The following is a 20,207-nucleotide window of genomic DNA, read 5'->3' on the forward strand; positions in this document are numbered from 1 at the left end:
GGGGATGGAAGATAAGTAGCAAGCCCTGTAATGAAATACAAGGAAATTGATCAATTTTATTACACACATATATATCCCCACACTTGTGGGCATGGTATCTTATGGAACTTCTTGGAGGGTAGCATCTCATCACTTTGCAATGAAGATGCATAATAGGTAGGCTAATATAGTAAGTAAATTCCCTTCTATGGGGACTTAATAATGTGGTGTGGTATTGAAGATATTAGCCCTAGCCGGCTATCTTATCGTTGCTTCCCTGTCCTGGGTCTCGCTTGGTCCTCCGCTTTAGATCCTCTGCAACAACCAAAGTACATAAATGAATTGATCGTATAAACTTGCCGTAGAGAAATTACCAAGCAGTGATGCAGCTATTATCGACAATGCCCCTTCAACATAAAATCCCAACTAGTTTGGGAAGTCGATGGCATCAGCTGAGCAGCAAAAAAGTTGCTTACTCAGGTTTCTAGAATGAAACAAATGGAGATTCATAGCAACATGGATTCAATGGCTTTAGGCAATCAGTTGCTTTCAGCAAATAACCACTAGTTTCCCCTCCCTAGCTTTACCAATCACATGTTAATAATGTTCATCAAAAGCAAGCAATCCACTTTGGTTCTATAAAATAATTTGTGCAATAACCCTAAGCTCCAGTTTACCACTTACTTAGCAGTTGGCTCAACAACAGCAGGCAACTCGTATATGTCTATGTCTGGCGATCGTGATCGGAACGACATCTTGGCGATCTCGAGTAGGGCGTTGTTCCGAATGTTGGCAACCTCACTGGTTAGATCTTGGTATGCTGCACCAAATGCTTCTCTCCAGAAGCTTGGCAGCCTAACTATGCTGCTGTGTTTGTACACATCCCACATCTGCCTCACCATCTTCTCCCTTTCATCAACATCCTACACAAATCATATAAATCCACACTTATATGTAATTCAACAAAATCACCTCCAAGAACCATTGAATCCGTAAAGTGGTGATGGAAATAGGAAAATAAAACAGCTCTCTTAAGGGGGAAAACAAAAGTAACTGATGAACCAATTGGGTTTGCTGCTTCCTCTCAATTGTTAACTACAAATCACTGTGTAATAAAAACTTTTTCTTTTTTTTACCCATAAAAGGAAAAAGGTTCAGTTTTTATAACTTGATGAGTGGATATGGCAATAATATTCAACTTCGTTTCCATGATATCATCACCTCAGTGGATCTGACACAAAAGAGATGCAGGCAGAATAACTCAAAAAGATGAACAGAGAGAGAGAGAGAGAGAGAGAGAGAGAGAGAGGGAGGTAGGGAGAGAGTCGAGATCCATATCTGAAATAGAGATGAATATAGGATGATGAGATAAATAATAGTGAGAAGCGTACCAGAACATCAAGATCAGCATGGATTGAGGCATCGGAGTCATGGGAGGAGTGTTTGAGGTCAAGACCAGACCATTTTAGAGTGACAGTGCCAGTGAACATCGACCAAAGTGCCAGTAGAATTATGGCAGCCAAAGCCCACAGCTTGTACTTGCCTCTGCCAAACAGTCTCTCCAATCTAGAACAAGAAGAACCCAATTCTCTCTTGCTGCTGCTGCTGTTACTTAAGCCTGATGCTGAACTCGTACTGCTGCTGCTGCCCCCGCCGCCATTGGTGGTTGCTTGGGGCCTCTGGGCTTCTTCGTCTCTCATTTCTGCTACCTGGTCTGCGCTCAGAGCATTAATGAATCATCAATCAGCTCTTTATTTAAAGCTGAATTTTCTAGATTATAGTATTATTAAACTGTAGAGTTTCAGAAATGGTGGGGTGGGGTGGGGTTTTGGTGCAATTGGGTGGTTGGATTTCTAATTCCTTAACAGTAGTGTGTCGGTCCTCACTTCTCTCCCCTGCCTATGTATAAATAATAGAGGAATGGGGGTGGAGATGGAGATGGAGACATGGAATGCCAGAGAGTACAATCATGGCACTGCAGTCTGCAGTGATGGTTGTACCTTGAAAATACCTCTTCCACCGACGCCATTTGACTCTCACTTGCTGAATTGCATTTGCACCATGCTTTCTGGGTTTTGTCTATTTTATTTGTTCAGACAGCCCCTGTGATTAAAATAAAGAAGAAAGATCCAACGCGTACCTAGCTTGCCTTCATTAAGGTGGGGGTCGGGTTCACACTTGGTCTTGGTCTACTTTCAACCACATAGCATTCGACAAATTGGCAGCGTTACAGGATTTCGATTCCTACCCACTTTTAAACAACCTTGTTGACAATTCACCCTCCTGTCTTCTTGCATGTTGACTTCAAATTCCTGTGACAAACAAGTTGACAAAATAAATAAATATATATGCCCAACAAAGAAAGAAGGTAAAAAAAAGAAAAGGCACTAACCAATGTTGAAGCAAGTAAATTCCTGTAACTTCGAGTCCACTCAAAATGGCTTCCATAATCAAGAAAGCCCTTATATTTATATGCATATAAATCACCTGAAACCTGTGGCAAAACCATCAAATGGCGTCGTCCTCACGTTCGCTATCCTTCTTGCAAACCGAGGGAGGGTTGAAGTAATCGACAGAGAGGCCATCAATGTTGAAATCCACCTCTTCAATCTTCCATGTCTCCTCGAGCGTCCAGCTTCTTCTCATTTTCGTGCCATACCTCAACAGGGAGGCAGTGGTCTTCCCTTTGTGCGCAATGTTGATCCCATCCACGTAGCGGTAGTCTTCGAGCACAGACACCAAGCTTGTCTCGTAGAACACGGCCTGGTCGTCTGTAGCAGGCGTGTTCTTGATCTGGATTAGTTTGGAGTCTTCGAACTGGATGAGCAGGCCTGTCCTCTGGCTGAAATAGCCCCATATGGTGTGGTACACTATTTTGGTGTTGGCTGTGCTCTGTGCTTTCAGAATGTCGAGGCTCGTCTCCAGTTTCAGGATGAAGCAATTCTCGTTGTTGATGGTTGTCTCCCCGATGCAGACTGTGTTCCGGAATAGATTCGCTGTTGATCTTGGATCCAGGCCCTGCTGCAGAGATCGATTACAGATTAGATTAACGAGGAGATGATGAAAAATCTTATTTATTAGGGTTTTGTGTGTGCCTGCCTGGAATAATCTTCTGAGGGGCCTTGGAGGGAGTTTGGTGGGATTCAAATTGAGGGAAGAATGGCTCCAGGAGGTCTTGCCATCACTGCCTGCACTGATTTTGTATGTGGAGACGACGAGTTCCAGGTACCATAAGTCAGGGTTTTTTTGCCAGAGAACAAATCCGCCGGCCTCGCTGGCTTTCATGGCGGCTTGCGGTTGCGGATTGTGCGTCACATCTGATACTATCGCCAGTTTCATCTGCCCCACTGCGTACATGCTTTTTATGGCATTCAGCGCGCTCGATCCTCCCGTCGCTGCCAGGTACTGCTGCACGATGTAATTGGCCGTCGAAGCTTCCTGGTTATGGCACCACCATTAGCACCATTACAATTGAATTCAAATCAGTGGAGGGGGAGAGGAAAGGAATTGAGAGTACGTACCATGGACGGTGCTCTGACGGGGATGGGGATGGAGGCGTGACCTAATTTGGGGAGACAGGGCATGAGCGGAGAGCAGACGAGCTTGAGGAGGAGCATGAACTGGTCGTGGTTGGGAGAGGAAGCGGTTGCCAAAGGATTGGGATCGGCGGCGGACCACTTGTCGATGGAGAGGCGGTTGTGGTGGCCGCGCATCAGGTTGCGCATGTTGTGCCACCGGAGGGTAGCGTTGCTTCCCATCTTGTTGAACATTTCCTCCGGGATCGGAACCTCCAGCACCGTCTCCAGCCCATCCTCTTTGTCCAAATTAGGGCACAGCTTCCTCATCCGCCGCCGCCACCGGAAAACTGATTCCGACGATGAAATTCAGACTACAGTCAGAGATCAACAACAACAATAATTAATCAAGAGCTGAGCCTGAGCGAGGGAAGGTTGAATTCGGAGTGATTCCAACGGGGGGCTCCCTCTTCCCTCGGCCGACTCCGATTTGATGCCGATTCAGGTGACTTACCGATTGATGCAATCTTTTCCGGCTCATGGTTATGCCATGCCATGCCCTGTTCTAAGGTAGACCTTCGTTGTAGGAGGCGACCGTACTGCTGACGTCGAAATTTTAAGTATGGACATTTCTGGTTTTGGGCCGCGCTATTAGCCCAATAAGTTGGGCCCAATTCAAAGTAAAATGGTTATGAATTATCTAGGCCCATAATAGACACGGCCCACTTTTATGTTCAGAAAAAGAATTGGTTAGTGAAAGAGATGGATAGTGTGTTCAGATAAAGTAAGAATGTATTTGTTTGTCTTAACGAATAGAATAGCAAAGAAAAAAGTTGAATTTGACCATTTCCAGGAGAAAATACACACCTGTATATATGCAATGTTGCCAGAGAAGTAAGCAGCAGCAGAAGCAAACAGCAAAGACCTTTTCCTGCAAAACAAAAATGACATCAAAAAGGAATTCAAACTGCAGCTTTCAGGTTGCATCACTGGGATTTGATCAATTCCAAACTCCCATAATTCATATATATATATATATATATTCCCTGTTAACAGCTCAAGCCGGCTGATGATGGTCATTCAATCAATATTCCTGCATGTATAAATAGAAGAGCTTGGTCTTAAGATAGCATCCCATCACAAATATGGCCAAACCCAAAGGCTCTAAACTGAAGCTAAGTTATCTGCCTTCTTTCCAAATATGCCGTCCCAAAAAGCCTTCTTCAATGGCGAAAAGCCCCGTGCCTGCTGTTAAACTCATGTACTCTCCTGTTAACTGCAAGTCATTCGACATTTCTTACCTCAGTTTTCCGGATGCCCCACCATCCACACCGTCGATGATCTCCCCATTTGAATACACATCCCATCCATATTCTGAGCGAAGAAATAGAGAAAAACTTTCCAACTTAAGCAACTCTGATGAGACTTCCTCCCCAGTCACACCATCAAGAAATGGGAAAAAAAGTTATGTAAGTGCAGCAGAGAAATCAAAAGCTATGGCCAATTCATATGAGAATGATGACAACGTACTCTCTTCCCCACCTAGTTTCAACTCATCCTATGATCACTTAAAATATTCATTCAAGACAGGGAAGAAATCGATGCAGCAAACAAATATCAGACCACAAAGATTAAAGAATTTCCAGTCAAAAGAAAGGTATAGTAGAGACGAGCATCGTGAAATTAAATCAGCAATTCCAAGTAAGTTCATGCCATGTATAAGGAATGCAAAAGTGAATGAGAGCTTTGTTGTGGTGAAGAAGTCTGTTGATCCTTACGAGGATTTCAAGAATTCCATGTTGGAGATGGTCCTGGAGAAAGAGATGTTTGATCCCAAAGAGCTGGAACACCTCCTGATGAGCTTCCTATCACTCAATTCAAGAATTCATCACGAAGTCATAATAAAGGCTTTCACAGAGATCATGCAGCGTGTGTTCTGTGGATAAGCAAACAGATCTACAAACTCATTTGTTTTATTGTTTGATTCTTGGATCATGAGTAACTGATTACTTAATTCAAGAATGATTTCTTTTATTGTTTGATTCTTGGATCATGAGTAAATGATTATTTAATTCAAGAATGATCACACATACATATATATATGTATATATATATGACAGAATGATGTTTCATCAGGCTAATGCACAAATTATAATTGATTCAATACACGGCTCATGATTTAGTTCAATACAAACACCACGGTGGGGCTCAAATACATCGACTGCTCTAATGAACATACACGTGTCACAAACATCACTATGCATTGAGAAAAGAAAGCCATATTGGTCATTGGGATCGGAAATGCAACTTAGCCTCATTGGGTAGCACCATGGTAAAACCTAGAATCTACAAGCAAAATAATCACTAATTCCAGTTTCTCTACAAAAATTGCATAAAGAAAAGATGTGTAATGCATGCTATTTCATTGAGACAGTATTATGGCCTCACTGCTTTACTTCATCAGCACAAGGGATGTCATCATGTTCAAAAAATTTGATATGGCACAGCTTCTCACCAACCTCATCTGCAAATGTAATTTTCTTCCTCACTCTTGGGGTGGCATCTTTTGAAGCAGTACCATTGTTTGTAGTCATTTTCTGTGATAAAAATGATGAATCAGAGGGTCAATCAAGCATGAATTTTGCAGGCGTAGATGGGAAGAGTGAAAATAGAACACAGACCATTATTTTACAGAAACGATGGCAATCCCTTGACATCCCAGACAGCAACTTCCTAGCTGAGTTCTCAACTTTTGTGGCATTCTTGATGGCTGATTTCACCTGTAAAGATGTAAGAAGCACACGTAAGCTACAGAATATGCATCTGTAGTCTATTTACTTTTTGAGATCTAAAAGCATGCACAGTGCAAGAATTTCAAAGATATCATCCATCATGCTTTAACATCCTACTACAATACAACATGAAAATGAAAGAAAAGGAAATATATAAAGCTCACATACTAATATAACTTAAGTGGCCACCTCGCACCAGAATTGGAGTATTTTCAAATGGATTCAAAAGGTCACAAAAAGTTATTTGCTTGAATGAAAATTTCAAGTAATTCTCAGATAAAGGTATATATATATATATCATAAGAAAAGTGGATAAAACCTAACACTATATTTAAAACATTAATTTTTTTAATTTTGTAACCACATTCTACTAAATAGGAAAAAAAAAAACAGGAAAAAAAAGAAAGAAAAGAATGCAGTGAATAAAACCTAACGCCATATTTAACAAGCTAAACATGAAGTTTCACTTACCCCATCTGCATCATTTTTCAAGGAACTATTGCGATATGCCTCAAAAAGCAACTTTTGTTCTACAATGTCCTTCATAGACTTCAGCTCATTCATCAACCTCTCCGTAAGGGACTCCATATCATGCATCTGTCGCTGTGTGAAAGCAATAGCACTTTCGCAGCAACCTTGAATGGAAGCACACCCAGTACTGAAGGTAGGTAAGTGGCGGGAAACACGAGGCCCATCAAGATTACCTTTGGCAATCTTTGATCTCTTTTTGATAGTTCTAGGACCTGTGAAGACTTTTGGTGGGGTAGCCCTCTCAGGTGGAGTTTGACAAAGAGTTGGTCTGCAGTACTCGATATCTGATCTCGCAAATGAAGCCTCCTTCCTAGTTTGTTCTCCAAAGAATTTCCTTTTGTGATCTGAAGCAGCTGCATTCATTAAATATCATGAGTCGCAGAAATTGGAGACAAATACTAATGAATATAGAAGAAGAGGGAAACATGGTTTTCCAAAGAGCCTTTGGCAGGTCCTGATCAGATTACTAAAGAGAATTGAAATTGCTATTATATGAATTCATCCCCTCAGGGATTACATGAGAAAGGGACCATAAAATTAGTGGTGAAATGAATGATTGCAGGTGTAATACACTCAGATTCTACTGCTCAAAAATTAATGTCTTAAAATGATCTTTCAAAAGAAGGTTTTTCCACTGTAACAAATTGCAACATTTATTGTATTTCAATGTTCTTGTTAAGTGACTTGTCCTCGAAATGATCATAATCAATGCAAAAGGGTTGCTCAAGCCAAACGGTAGACATAAACATGCTAATTACATATAATAGGGGAAACTCCTGTAACATGACTTACTATACAGATCGCCATCACTACCAAGCTCGATAGAATTCATCACTATGCACAGCCGCTCTTGAGAAGATGGAGACATAGCCTGCCCGGTTTTTCCAATTAGATTTAAAATGTTTTCAACAACTATCATAAACCTAAAGTGCTATGCAGAAAACTAAAATTACCTTCCTCGTTGAAAAGAGCCTTTCAGGTGATGCATGTTGTTCTGGTGAAGAAAATGTTTCAGAACTGTCACAACATTGGGTCTTTATCGAAGAATGACTTTCTGAGTCAGAGATTGAAGATGCTGAAGTTGGCTTCTCCTCATCCTTGCCCAGGGCATTCTCAATATGAACTGTACAACTTGAGTCATTATTCATTGTGTTATCAACGCCATGAAGTTGCTCCTCGTTGGTTGTAGCATCTTCAGCAGACATTAAGTTCTCTCTCATCTGCAGCGAACTAATTAATTCTGGACAAGAGCCACAGACAGTCTCAGGGAAACACAGAAAACCGTCCATATTATTACATGAATAATCTGCTCCATTGGTCATGTCTGAAACACGGATCCCAGAACTGCTACATTGTTCTGATGCTGCACTCATGTTGGAAGCACATATAGAATTACTACATGCGTCATAATTTGTATGTGGAGACATTGAGCTTCTGAAGCAATTCTCCTCCATCTCTTTCCCATTCTCATTTACCAAAGGAGTTAGATCAACCAAATCCCTACAACCTGACTCCAGAGTTTTTAGCTTGGCAATCATCCCATCCCAAGGAACAAGCATAGAAATAGGCTCAGCATCCTCAATATGATTGTAAGGTATTTCACCAGAGACATATGTTTGGTATTTGGCTTGTTGGTCGCTGGAGGTTGACCCACCAGAATCTAATTCCTCATTGCAGCACATAAAAGATTCATCAGCAGAAGAGGTTTTACTTTGACCTTCTAATTGTTCAGTGTCCGGAACTTCAATTTGAAAGTTCTGGCATTTGCCTTGTTGATCACCGTTTTCATGCTGGACCATACCCTGATGCTCATTTGAAGCTGATCCACCAGAATCTAGTCTCTCATTACATCCCATAAAAGAGTCATCAGCAGAAGAGGTTTTATTTTGACCTTCTAATTGCTCAGTGTCCGCAACCTCAATTTGAAAGTTCTCGCATTTGCCTTGTTGGTCTCCTTCATGATGGACCATGCACTGATACTCATTTGAAGCTGATCCACCAGAATCTAGTCCCTCATTACATTCCATAAAAGAGTCATCAGCAGAAGAGGTTTTATTTTGACCTTCTAATTGCTCAGTGTCCGCAACCTCAACTTGAAAGTTCTCGCATTTGCCTTGTTGATCTTTGTTTTCATGATGGACCATGCACTGATACTCATTTGAAGCTGATCCACCGGAATCTAGTCCCTCATTACATTCCATAAAATAGTCATCAGCAGAAGAGTTTTTATTTTGACCTTCTAATTGCTCAGCGTCCAGAACCTCAATTTGAAAGTTCTGGCATATGCCTTGTTGGTCTCCGTTTTCATGCTGGACCATGCACTGATACTCATTTGAAGCTGACCCACCAGAATCTAGTCCCTCATTACATTCCACAAAAGAGTCATCAGCAGAAGAGGTTTGATTTTGCCATTCTGATTGCTTGATGTCCAGAACCTCAATTTGAAAGTTCTGGCATTTGCCTTGTTGATCTCCGTTTTCATGCTGGACCATGCACTGATACTCAGTTGAAGCTGATCCACCCGAATCTAGTCCCTCATTACATCCCATAAAAGAGACATCAGCAGAAGAGGTTTGATTTTGACATTCTGATTGCTCGATGTCAGGAACCTCAATTTTAACAGTCATAAGTTCTTTAAATTGCCCTGCATATTCCAAGAAACTGTCTTCTGGAAGCAAGTTCTTTTCAGCTTTAACAGTGAAATCAACATTTGAACTGGAAAGAACACTTGGATTATTAGACCTCCTTTTGGTCTTTGAGGTCTTTCGTTTCAATTTGATAAGGGGCTCACTAAAATCATCTTCCACGGTCTCTTCATTTACATTATCCAGAGGAGAATTCCCATCATTATGACTGCGTTTTCTCTTCTTTTTCGGGAACCGTTTCCTCAGCTGTTTCAGTGTGATGTTATCATCCAATTCATTGGAGCCACCACCCCCAGCATGGCAAACAAATTCATCAGGTTCCGGTTTTATTTCCTGTAAATTTCTATCCGCCACAGGAAAATCTTTAACTTCCATCTGTACACGGTTTAACATCAAATCTGGACCAGATCTCCGCAGCCTTGTTGCATTTTCATTGCCATAAACATCCTTTAAACTCTTGTATACAATTCCTGGCACTCCATTGGAATCCGAATTGCGTAGTTTTGTCACCAAACCCCTGCTGTTAATAGTTTTGATAAAAAATATACCATCACAACTCCTTAGGTTCATTTTTTATGGAAAAGACACAACTGTTTCCCTTGCTACCTCTCCCGCACTGAAAGAAGCTGCAAAAGTATGATCAACAATACAAATGAATTAATTTTAATATCTTTAAAATGATTTGATGCCTAAATCTGACAATAAAGCAAGTAAACACTAAGAATCTAAATATATACATACTTTGGAGTCGAGAAACTATTGAATTTCATTTCCGTGCTTCTAAATGATAAAAGCTAATACACAACCCACTGTTGACTTAACATAAATGCAAATCTTCAAGCAGATTTTAACACATACGATACAAATAGTATTGGTGAAAACACTAAAGTCTGAGCCAAGGCCAGAAACTCTTCACCAGCATTCAATTGAATGTGGCGCTAGCCATAATCTTAAGTAAAACAAGCGAACTAATAACAGTGGGGACAAATATATATATTTATATTAAAAAAAAAAAAAAAAAAAAACTGCATTAGGATTGAGGGTATTTTCCTTAGATCCAGAACCAACGTCGTCACAACCCAGTATCCTTTTTGCTCAAACAACTTCCAGTTCCAAGTGGCGCAACAAAATCCTAAGTTAAGCGATCTAGAACCTCTACTTTTTTAATTGCATTCATAAAATAGCGCCTAGAGATACATCTTGCAAACCATGGGCAAACCATTACGCATCGGATTCAAGCGCATACCTTACCAACATCACAATGGAATGCAAGCAAGAACAAATCTGAAATTAGTACCTAAAAACCCTAAGATCTTGGAAAGATCAACGGAGCATTACAAAAACATAAACAACGTCACTTAAAAACTGAATTCACATGCGTCGGCGCAAAATCAATTGCAAACAAACTAGTACCCTCGAGCAGTGCGGGCATCGAAAACTCACCTTACTATGCAGCTGCTGATGATGACAGATGTAGGCAATGTGAGAGCGAAGCAATAAGGTAGTCAATTGTCCGAACCCTTTCCCTTGCGTATCTGCAAGTGGCTTTGGCGGGAAGTAGGGATTCGCTATTATATCTATTTCCAAATGTTAGCGGAAAACCGAGAAAATTTGTTCGCGCGAGAGATTGTCACGGATATTTTGCAATATCCATATCCATATCAACTATGGAGGATTTGTTAAACCCAACAACAAATTAGTTGTTGGATTTTTCAAATTTGAAGTTAGACTAAAAAATAATCTATTTAATTAATGTTTTATTTATAATATATTATATACTATAATTAAAAATTAAAATTAAATATATATTTAAATATTTTAAAATATATAGTTTAATGAAAATATAAATATTATTTTATATATAATACATATAAATAAATAAAATATACATATTTATTAAACAATAATAAAATAATTTAGTGTTACTGACTCTGGTGTGATGTAATTTAAAAATAAAAATAAAATAAGTATATTACCTATTAAAATTGAAATAATAATCAAGACACACTTTTGTTTCTCTCAATTATCATAAAAGTGATAGTATAATAATACAATATATATAAGATGTATTATATTTTATTTATTTAAATTAATTAATATTTTAATATTAATAGTATATCTGTTTAATTGGAAGCTCTCATCAAATATATATTTGATGATTTTAGTATGTATTTGTTATAGCCATATCAAATTTATCCCTAATTTATTTGTTTTTTTTTATCGGGTTTGTTTTTATAATTTTAAATTAAAATTATTTATTTTATACAATTTTTATCTCATAAGATATTATTTCAACAAATTCAACTTAACAATTTATTTCAAATTCCAAACAAACCCCAAATATACTAACAAAACATTAGTAAATTACTCCCTCCGTCTGAGTAGTTAAAAGTAGTGTAATAATTTTTTTTAAAAAAAATAATGATGTGATGTAAAACAATGATATTTGTAGAAAAAAATAAAATATTTAATGAAATGTAAACTTTGTAATTGGACGTCCCAAAATAGAAACATATAAACTTTGTAAGCGGACGGATAGAGTATATTTTTAATAAAAAAATCAAGTTTCAATTTTTTATATGAAAAAAATTATATATATCCACCCTGGATGATTTTGATATGTATATAGTCTTGTGACTGTAAAATTATATATTGAAGGTCTGTCTATCATACATAATTTTTTGAATACACCTGAATAACTAAATGTATAAATATTGGAAGCAATAAATATATAATTGGTTTATTAACAAATATTTATATACATTCATACTTTTTATTTTTGTTATAAAAATAATGTATATTGATTATATACAAATATATTATTTATTTATGTATTTATATTACATAAGAAAAATATTGTATTCACATTAAATGTGGTTACTAAAACACAACTTCAACATTATAGTGCAACATTTATCGTAGTACAAATATGATTTAAAAAGTTTGTATAAGTACGGGTAAAATATTTTTTTTGCCATTTGAGTATATTATTGTAAAAAATAGTGATAATTGTGTAATAATAATGAAAAAGTAAATGTAGTTTTACAGTGATATGATTATTTATGAAAATGAAACTATTGTTTTGAGGCGGACAAAAATAGTAAATAAAATAATTGTATTGGAACTGAGAGAAAGTATAATTTTTTTAAAATATTATGAGAGTCCATTGTATTTTCAAAATACTGCATATAATTTTCTAAAAAGAATTTTGTGCCATATTTCAAGAACACAATGAAATTTCATACCATATTTATATTATAAAAAAAAACAATAGAGACTTTCCGAGCCATAAATCATAAATAATTTTCTTATATATCCTCTTACTTATAATCATGGGGTCATGAATTTAAACTCTAAATACCTGCATATCACTTGACACATATGATTCGTCTAGTAAGACAAAGAGCTAGTTCGCAGGTTGCGATTCGTAAGTTATAAAAAAAAAAAAATATTAATTAAAACTTCTTTAAGATTATTTATTTTTTAATATCTATATATGTACTTTTTATAACATTATTCTAATAGAGTATTGAAATTTCTTTTGACGGAAAACACACATTTTTATTATTTTCGAAAAAAAACAAAATTTAAATAATAAATATTGAAACTTAATTAAAGCAAAGAAATACACCCTTAAACTTATCTTCACTATATAGCTGGGCCTGGTCCTGGGACTGGGCCTGGGCCTGCACATATTTGTGCTCAACCCAATGGATCCAGCTGGCTTCTTTGACCGGTAGTGAATTGGTATAAATTTTAGATGGTCATAGTCATAGTCTGAATAAACTAGACTACAGTAGACTGGAGGAACAGGCAGCCGTCCATTTCGGCATTTCCTCCCCACCAACCCCATCGAATTCTCAGAGACGATGAAGGCGTCGTTGAGAGCTAGGTATGAGCCGGAGAAGGCCACCGCAGTTGCCACCGTAAGTGTAAACGCCGGAGACTTCAAGGTTCGCGCCTCCATGACAGATGCTACCTTCGCGAACGGACCTAGCTTGAACGGATTGGTCGTTGCTGTCGAGAAGCCGGGATTCTTCACTGTCGACTACAACGTTCCCAGTAAAGTAAGATTTAGTAGATTAAGCTCAATCTATGTATATTGCTTAGGGTTTACCAGTCAGATAAGTGTTTGTTGTCTCGCTTATTGGATAGGACTCTCGATTAATGGAAATAGCTCGGTGAGTAGATTTGTAATGTCACGCTACCATTCCGGATATTTTATGCTGCCTTTAGTCTGGATTATAGTTGAATTTTGTAGATTGCTGTTTGCCTTAACGATTGGTGCATTTTGATTTTGAATTCGTGTGGATTGGCGCTCAATTCGGTTGTTGATTGTTGTCTATCTTCAGGATTTTAAGTTTCAGTTTATGAACACGGTTACGGTAGCACAGAAACCGTTGAAATTGACTTATATTCACAACAAAGGGGACGGGCGCACGATGTTGGATGGGAATCTGGTGATTGATTCGGGGAATAAGGTTTCTGCAAATCATGTGCTTGGCACTAAGAATACAAAGCTGAAATACACTTATTTGCATGAAGGTCTGACAGCATTGGAGCCCTGCTATGACTTTGGGAAGAATGCTTGGGACTTTGCTATTTCACGCAAGGTCTATGGGGACGATGTATTGAAGGCTACATATCAGACGTCAAGCAAGAATTTAGGGCTTGAGTGGTCACGAAACTCGAAGCTGAATGGATCATTTAAGGTAAATACAACTATGCTTTTGATTTGCCTTTTTTATTTCTTGTGTACTGTGCAGTATGATCTTAAATTGAAGTGGCGCATCTATTGTGTTGAGCTGTGTTTTATCTTCTAGGTATTGGAACATGATTTTGATATGTTTTTTAGTAGTACAATGCCACTCCAACTTTTGATTACAAGAGATTCACTTGAACCTACCATGAGAAAAAGGGGATGATTTTTATTAGTTTGCAGAAAAAGCGATGTTCCACTGTTTATAAAGAAAATGAGTTCAAACATCAAGGTGTGATTCTATTTAATGGTTTTTGATGTTTAAGAGAGAAGCTTACCACAAATTAGAACAAAGATTCAGTATGTCTGTTCTTAAATTTGCAGTATTGACAATGATCCATTTCTCATCACAATCTTGTCTATCATTGCCTTGTATTCCAATGCACCTATTGATTCTGGTATCAATCTTTAACTTTTTGTTTCATTTTTCTCTTTTGCCCCTTTGTTTTGTGTTCAAATAGCATCCAATTGATACCCACATGATCAATTCCTTAAAGTTTGAGACCCTGCATTTGCATCCTACTTGGTTTGATCGTCACGGTCTAATATCATACTGTTTTATTTGATTAAATGCAGATTACAGCATCTGTCAATTTGGCAGAAGAGCGAAAGGTTCCAAAACTATGCGCGGAGAGTAGCTGGGACTTCGAAATGTAATCTCCTTTACTTGGATTCATCTGCTAAAATTGAAGGATCATGTAAGGCAAGGGCTGCCATAATTCTTGTTTACAGTTCAATTTACTTCAGTTTTCTGATGCTACTGAGAGCTGGTGAACAGTTTCTTGAAGTATTGGATCGTACACCATTAATAAATCTTTGTTTCCCATTTGGAAATGGTATGACAAGTTCCAAGGTTTTGTTTCCATACCTATGCCAAAGAATTTGGGTTGCATGTGAATATAAGCAAATACTAGTAGTCGAATTGGTATTCATGAAATAGTTTGTTATATAAGATTTGATATTTAGATTGTTTCGAATCTTAGGTAATATTTTGTTTTTATTTGAAATAGTTTTTGAATTATTATTCTATTTGATCTCTTAAAACATTAATTATAACAATATTTCAAATATTTTATAGGATAAATTATATAATATTTTCTTGTATTAAAGTTTGCACACTACAAAAAATAATATTTAGTTGTAAATAGAGAATTAAATTATGCAAGTTTATGCAATAGAAGAAGTAAAATATCTTAAATAATTTTGTTATAATAAAATAAATAAATAATCGATTGATTAATCTTTTATTCTTATAAATTCTGTAAAAATAAGATAATAAATTGTCTCAAAAAAATTATAAAATAAAGAATTATTCAATTATATATCTATTTATTTTATTAAAAAATACTATTTTATATATTTATTCGTCTTTATTTGTATATTATATACACAATTTTCTATATTTTATGTAAAAAAAACAAAATTATCTTCAAACAAAAACATAAAACAAACAAACATTTACATTTTTTTAGTAGGATGGATAAGATTAAAAAAGGTATTTTTAATATACTTATGTAATTTTAATTATATTATATATATTTTTAAAAGCATATTTAATATTTACAAATATTGAATTAAATATTATATTTTTATATTTGTATTTTATTCCTATTTCAATTTTAATTATAAATTTTAGAAAAATATATATTAAAATTTTGAATCTAGTTAATACAAACAAAATTATTTAATTTATCTACAATGAAAAAAAATGCTTGTCATTCACGGGTGTGTTTTGTTGGGTTTGGATTTTGAGTTGGGATTTGAATAGTAAAAATTTTGAATTTGAACAGTTGTATAATGTGATATAAATGGGTGTTGACGTGATGTTTTGAATGTAAAATTAATTTTTAGTATAATATAAAAAATAAAAAATAAGTGTTTGATTTGATGTTTTTTGGAAAAAAAAATTGGATGAATAGTAGAATTGTTAAAATTTTACAAAGGAACACACTAATTGCTTGTAACAAGAGCACTTTATCAAAAGACCCTCGAGGACCAGACTGAAACCCAATCCAATCTTTGGGGCAAATTTGAAAATTACGGAAATATTTGAGGGTGAAAAATAATAAAATCCCTGAAATGATTTTGGCGGTTATCTTTACCGCTACTTCCTCGAACATTTGAACCCTTTGCCGCCTAAAACCCTAGTCTTGATTTCGACAAGCTTCACCCACTCTGTCTCCTCTCAGATTCATCTCAGATCGCGCTGTAATTTCCTCGACGGAGTCGGTAATCGAGCGATCCGCGGATAATGGACAGCGACGACGATTACGGGTCATTTGCACCTTCGGTAGAAGCCTCGCCGCAGGCCCAGCACCGGACACTCAAGCGCTTGAAGAAAGCCGACTCAAAACCCTCGAAGGAATCGTTGCCCGTGCCAGACGATGATCCTCTTTTGTTTCCTCATGTAGATTTTGCGAGATTGGAAGCCTTAGAGAATGATTCTGAATTTCCAGAGTTAAACGACTTAAAGTCGACCGAAGAGGTAAATTTATCTCAAGAATCACTGTCTGAAGGCATCGACGATGAGAAAGAAGATAACGTGGTACCTAAATCCGTCGAGGAGGTTAAGAAAACAAAGAGAGTTTTGGAGTTTGATAGCGGTGAGGTGGGCGGAGAATACGGAGACGAAAATAGTGAGGGTTTTGAATCAAAAAAGAGCAATATTGATATGGATGCTGAGATAGATCTATTTGAGGAGAAAAAGGACACGAAAAAGATCAAGAAAAACAGATTGAAGAGTGATACAAGCGATTATCCAGAGAAGAATGCGCGGCGACCTAATAAACGGAGAGAGGAGAAAGTACGCCATAGTTACTGTAGTTTTTGTCTCAAGGTTTCTTGTTTTTGATGTGGTTATGCCTTAGATACTGCTTACATTCTGATGTGTTGTTCTGGCATTCTTATAGGAAAGAAAGGCTTACCTGGAGGAACTTCATGCTGAATCCCAGAGACTTCTACGAGGTCTGTGCCTGTCATTTTAGTCTGTCTGATATGCGTAATTTATTCATGTTTCTGAGCGACTGCTTTGCCAATCTTTGTCTTGTTAGAAACTAGAGATGCATCGTTTAAACCTACACCGGTGGTGCACAAGCCTATATCTTCAGTTCTAGAGAAAATTCGAAAGCGGAAGATAGAAGTATCGAAAAAGTGGGTATAATGATGTCTGCTTTTAGTTTTGTGTTTATGTTTGTTTTGATCATGTTCTGTGAACTTATATAATATTTATTGTTAATGGCAGAGCTATGGCCGTGGATGAGAGGAGTTATCTGGCTGAGGAAAGCAACAAATCAATTGATAATTTGATGGAAATTGATGAATCTGGTGAAGGGAAGAATGACAATAAGCTTGCAGCATTAGTGCAAAAAGGGATAGTTGGTATGTTCGCGGACAGAGAGATAACTGCTTCTGAAGGCGAATGCAAAGACTCTGCAAAACAGACAAATTCTGAAAATGATCAAGACCAAGAGGTTTGTGTATTCCTTTTCATAATTCCTTTGCAATTGCTGTTCTATGAATTGTTCTGTGGTTGCTCTTTTCGACCATCCAAATTAGAAAATGCTGTTATGAATAAGAATGAAGGGATGTTAGGAGCGATCTGACTTCCGTGAAAAATGCTTTACCTCTCAGTTTGATCAAATTTTTATTCTCCTAATTTGCTTCAGTTGCAGAAGGAAGAGCCTATATCTGCATTTCGAGCACCAGCGGATGATACTGAGGTTTCCTTTAAGGCATTTTGTTTTAATATCTTAGAGATTACTTTCGGTATTTTTGTCTAAAAAAATTTCATTGCTTACCTACAGGATCTTTTTGATGACACTGAACCAAACACCGCTACCTCCGGACCGGATATGGAACAAGCAAATGATGCTTTGGAAGAAGATTCTGCTCCATCTTTACTTCCTATTAACTTAAAGTTTGATTCTGTTCCTATGGATGATAGGTAAGCGGATTTTGGGACTTTTATGCATTTGACAATTTTGGGTTTGTTAGACCATTTGTTTGTTGTCAATGATTCTCTACCATGGCGAGCTTTGGTATTTTTATCTTCTCTTGGTCAACCCATTCATTGCAATATTAATATCAGTTATTGCCCTTTACTTTGTGAAATTGATCTCCATAGAAATTTCCAGCTCTTCAGATGAAGAAGATAATGATAAGGAAAATGTGGAGCCCCATCCCAGTGGCTCTTCCCCTAGAGGTGATCCTGTGAAAGACTTTGTTGATGATGAAGCTGAGGAGGAAGATGACAGTGATAATGATCTAAATTGCTTACAAGAAAACGGGGAAGATGAAGATATTGAAGATTTTGAGGAACTTAATGATATGATAGCAACTGGGTACGAAGAAAAACCCAGCGATAATGAAAGGCGCAATGAACTCCATCAGAAGTGGCTTGAGCAACAAGATGCTGCTGGAACTGATAAAATTATGCAGAGATTGGGCTGCGATTCTGGACTCCGAGATGCACTACTGAAAGAGAAGGAATCTGAAAGTGATGAGGAGAATGAGAACGACGAATCTGATAATGAAGCAAGAGAAGACTCCTTACCTCAGAATCCTGAGAGAATGAATATTAAGAAAGCCAAGCAGATAATTTTAAACCTTCTTTCTGAAAAGGAAGATGGTTATTATTCTGACGATGATCATGACAAACAAAGGAAGTATGGCCAGCACATCATCAGAAATGTGAGTATTTTGATGTATAATGATTAATCTGGTGAATGGCAGTTCGCATTCTAGCTTATGCATCCCAAATATCCTAAGAATTCTGCTTAGGATAAAGGTCGACCTTATTATAATTGGCTGATTAGTTGCGGTTCATTGATCTAAACAGGAAGAACGGCCTCAATTAACTACACCAGCTGATGATGAAAGCTCAAGGGAAGTGTTCGGTCTTATTAAGAAGATGAACATCGCCTCAGACCAAAAGAAAAAACCAAAACCGTTATGTAAGACCCCTTATAAGCCTACATTATAAAATGTCCTATATGCAGTTACTCATTGCTCAATCGTATGTTGCAGCATTCTTTGACTCAGTTCTTAAAGGGGGAAGTAGCAACAGCTCTTCAAAGGTAACTATTACAACAACAGATGGAATCAATGCTTTGATTTGGATCTATTTTTTCTAGTTATACACTTGTAAGTGCAATTGTTAGCTGCTCTCCCATTGGGCATTCCTACTTCATGTCGAGGAATAAACTTATTCTTTAGTTCAAATATGTTGCCACTCCCCATTTAACTGCTCATGTGAATTTTCCGACTATGCAATCAAGCAGTTTCCTTTGCACTGCCTGGTTTGTCGACATAGTAAATTTTCTTAGACATTACCAGTGACTGCATGCTGGTCAATATAAATGTTCCTCTTGGAGGCTAAGCACATGAAAATTCACAGCATCTAATTTGAATTGCAGTCTTCTTTCCTTGGAAGAATGTCAAATCAACAGGCTCCATCATCCCATAGGCAAGGGTCGGGAACAGGTCGACATTTTATTTTTGGGAGGGATGACAGCAATAGCAGGAGTTCCTTTTCACTGTCCGAGGATTCTTCTGATACTGTAAGTCCTTCCGCCATCGAATTCTACTAGTTATACAGTCGCAATACTTTTAAGTTTACAAAGTATTTAAAAACATTGGCAATGGCCATTAGACTAGATTGTTTACTTGCCATCATTCTCTTTTGAACTTCCACCATTACCATAATTTGTTTTGTAAACAAAACATGCAGGTATCTCAAGAAAATCGACAAACCAGGGCTAAATACAGCAGCACCAATTCTCAGCCGAGATTCAGCAGTCAAGCCACAAACTCTGCTGCCGGTACTTCATTGTTTGAGATACTGAAGCGGCCAGCGCCGCAACCCCAAGCCTACAATCAAGACACCACAATAGACCTGACGAAGAGCATCTTCACCTTTAGAGCTTCGAAAAGGCCGATGAAGATCGAGGGAAGAGGCTAAAACTACCCTGCAAACTTGCCTAGTGCT

At 37.3% G+C, this 20,207-nt stretch overlaps 6 protein-coding genes across 8 annotated transcripts; 3 read left to right on the forward strand and 3 right to left on the reverse strand.

Moving 5' to 3' along the window:
- Positions 1 to 7: 7 nt before the first annotated feature.
- On the reverse strand, positions 8 to 1,998 carry LOC127246511 (uncharacterized). The gene is made up of 4 exons (XM_051267945.1): positions 1,980 to 1,998; positions 1,371 to 1,693; positions 664 to 902; positions 8 to 294 (listed from the first exon to the last, which is right to left on the reverse strand). The coding sequence occupies exons 2-4, from the start codon at positions 1,677 to 1,679 to the stop codon at positions 243 to 245; spliced, it is 600 nt and encodes a 199-aa protein (XP_051123902.1). The 5' UTR covers positions 1,680 to 1,693; positions 1,980 to 1,998; the 3' UTR covers positions 8 to 242.
- On the reverse strand, positions 1,988 to 4,120 carry LOC127246509 (uncharacterized). 2 transcript variants are annotated; one of them, XM_051267943.1, is made up of 6 exons: positions 4,009 to 4,108; positions 3,501 to 3,844; positions 3,079 to 3,417; positions 2,372 to 2,997; positions 2,120 to 2,291; positions 1,988 to 2,047 (listed from the first exon to the last, which is right to left on the reverse strand). In XM_051267943.1, exons 1-4 carry the CDS (start codon positions 4,049 to 4,051, stop codon positions 2,488 to 2,490), a joined length of 1,236 nt encoding a protein of 411 aa, XP_051123900.1. In that variant the 5' UTR covers positions 4,052 to 4,108; the 3' UTR covers positions 1,988 to 2,047; positions 2,120 to 2,291; positions 2,372 to 2,487. The 2 variants fall into 2 exon arrangements, with proteins under 2 accessions (XP_051123900.1, XP_051123898.1); XM_051267941.1 differs by having other exon boundaries at positions 2,372 to 3,417; positions 3,501 to 3,868; positions 4,009 to 4,120.
- On the forward strand, positions 3,868 to 5,543 carry LOC127246510 (transcription repressor OFP8-like). Its single transcript, XM_051267944.1, has one exon. The coding sequence runs from the start codon at positions 4,640 to 4,642 to the stop codon at positions 5,438 to 5,440; it is 801 nt and encodes a 266-aa protein (XP_051123901.1). The 5' UTR covers positions 3,868 to 4,639; the 3' UTR covers positions 5,441 to 5,543.
- Positions 5,544 to 5,555: 12 nt separating this feature from the next.
- Positions 5,556 to 11,126, reverse strand: LOC127246508 (uncharacterized). The gene is made up of 6 exons (XM_051267940.1): positions 10,906 to 11,126; positions 7,771 to 10,088; positions 7,610 to 7,688; positions 6,758 to 7,170; positions 6,176 to 6,274; positions 5,556 to 6,091 (listed from the first exon to the last, which is right to left on the reverse strand). Exons 2-6 carry the CDS (start codon positions 10,030 to 10,032, stop codon positions 5,939 to 5,941), a joined length of 3,006 nt encoding a protein of 1,001 aa, XP_051123897.1. The 5' UTR covers positions 10,033 to 10,088; positions 10,906 to 11,126; the 3' UTR covers positions 5,556 to 5,938.
- Positions 11,127 to 13,247: 2,121 nt separating this feature from the next.
- LOC127246337 (outer envelope pore protein 24A, chloroplastic-like) lies at positions 13,248 to 15,086 on the forward strand. The gene is made up of 3 exons (XM_051267629.1): positions 13,248 to 13,529; positions 13,815 to 14,174; positions 14,798 to 15,086. The coding sequence occupies exons 1-3, from the start codon at positions 13,332 to 13,334 to the stop codon at positions 14,876 to 14,878; spliced, it is 639 nt and encodes a 212-aa protein (XP_051123586.1). The 5' UTR covers positions 13,248 to 13,331; the 3' UTR covers positions 14,879 to 15,086.
- A 1,219-nt stretch (positions 15,087 to 16,305) lies between these two features.
- Positions 16,306 to 20,185, forward strand: LOC127246338 (uncharacterized). Of its 2 annotated transcripts, none has more exons than XM_051267631.1 (11): positions 16,306 to 17,024; positions 17,131 to 17,185; positions 17,272 to 17,371; positions 17,463 to 17,691; positions 17,893 to 17,940; positions 18,025 to 18,164; positions 18,355 to 18,910; positions 19,059 to 19,173; positions 19,247 to 19,296; positions 19,636 to 19,779; positions 19,950 to 20,185. In XM_051267631.1, exons 1-11 carry the CDS (start codon positions 16,473 to 16,475, stop codon positions 20,178 to 20,180), a joined length of 2,220 nt encoding a protein of 739 aa, XP_051123588.1. In that variant the 5' UTR covers positions 16,306 to 16,472; the 3' UTR covers positions 20,181 to 20,185. The 2 variants fall into 2 exon arrangements, with proteins under 2 accessions (XP_051123588.1, XP_051123587.1); XM_051267630.1 differs by having other exon boundaries at positions 16,307 to 17,024; positions 17,887 to 17,940.
- The last annotated feature ends 22 nt before the right edge of the window (positions 20,186 to 20,207 follow it).

Source organism: Andrographis paniculata, unplaced genomic scaffold (assembly GCF_009805555.1).
Source record: "Andrographis paniculata isolate CXL003 unplaced genomic scaffold, ASM980555v1 Contig30END, whole genome shotgun sequence".
Lineage (NCBI taxonomy): Eukaryota > Viridiplantae > Streptophyta > Magnoliopsida > Lamiales > Acanthaceae > Andrographis > Andrographis paniculata.

What these genes read in the sequence shown, in the direction of transcription:
- LOC127246511 (XM_051267945.1), bottom strand. Translation starts at nt 1,679, where the DNA reads ATGAGAGACGAAGAAGCCCAGAGGCCCCAAGCAACCACCAATGGCGGC. An exon ending in ATGCTGATCTTGATGTTCTG is followed by an intron (nt 903 to 1,370) that starts GTACGCTTCTCA and finishes TGATTTGTGTAG; the next exon opens with GATGTTGATGAAAGGGAGAA. An exon ending in GTTGTTGAGCCAACTGCTAA is followed by an intron (nt 295 to 663) that starts GTAAGTGGTAAA and finishes TGGTTGTTGCAG; the next exon opens with AGGATCTAAAGCGGAGGACC.
- LOC127246509 (XM_051267941.1), bottom strand. Translation starts at nt 3,824, where the DNA reads ATGAGGAAGCTGTGCCCTAATTTGGACAAAGAGGATGGGCTGGAGACG. An exon ending in CCGTCAGAGCACCGTCCATG is followed by an intron (nt 3,418 to 3,500) that starts GTACGTACTCTC and finishes TGCCATAACCAG; the next exon opens with GAAGCTTCGACGGCCAATTA.
- LOC127246510 (XM_051267944.1), top strand. Translation starts at nt 4,640, where the DNA reads ATGGCCAAACCCAAAGGCTCTAAACTGAAGCTAAGTTATCTGCCTTCT.
- LOC127246508 (XM_051267940.1), bottom strand. Translation starts at nt 10,032, where the DNA reads ATGAACCTAAGGAGTTGTGATGGTATATTTTTTATCAAAACTATTAAC. An exon ending in GGCTCTTTTCAACGAGGAAG is followed by an intron (nt 7,689 to 7,770) that starts GTAATTTTAGTT and finishes AAAACCGGGCAG; the next exon opens with GCTATGTCTCCATCTTCTCA. An exon ending in TGAAAAATGATGCAGATGGG is followed by an intron (nt 6,275 to 6,757) that starts GTAAGTGAAACT and finishes ACATCTTTACAG; the next exon opens with GTGAAATCAGCCATCAAGAA.
- LOC127246337 (XM_051267629.1), top strand. Translation starts at nt 13,332, where the DNA reads ATGAAGGCGTCGTTGAGAGCTAGGTATGAGCCGGAGAAGGCCACCGCA. An exon ending in ACTACAACGTTCCCAGTAAA is followed by an intron (nt 13,530 to 13,814) that starts GTAAGATTTAGT and finishes GTCTATCTTCAG; the next exon opens with GATTTTAAGTTTCAGTTTAT. An exon ending in AGCTGAATGGATCATTTAAG is followed by an intron (nt 14,175 to 14,797) that starts GTAAATACAACT and finishes GATTAAATGCAG; the next exon opens with ATTACAGCATCTGTCAATTT.
- LOC127246338 (XM_051267630.1), top strand. Translation starts at nt 16,473, where the DNA reads ATGGACAGCGACGACGATTACGGGTCATTTGCACCTTCGGTAGAAGCC. An exon ending in CACCAGCGGATGATACTGAG is followed by an intron (nt 17,941 to 18,024) that starts GTTTCCTTTAAG and finishes GCTTACCTACAG; the next exon opens with GATCTTTTTGATGACACTGA. An exon ending in GCCAGCACATCATCAGAAAT is followed by an intron (nt 18,911 to 19,058) that starts GTGAGTATTTTG and finishes TGATCTAAACAG; the next exon opens with GAAGAACGGCCTCAATTAAC.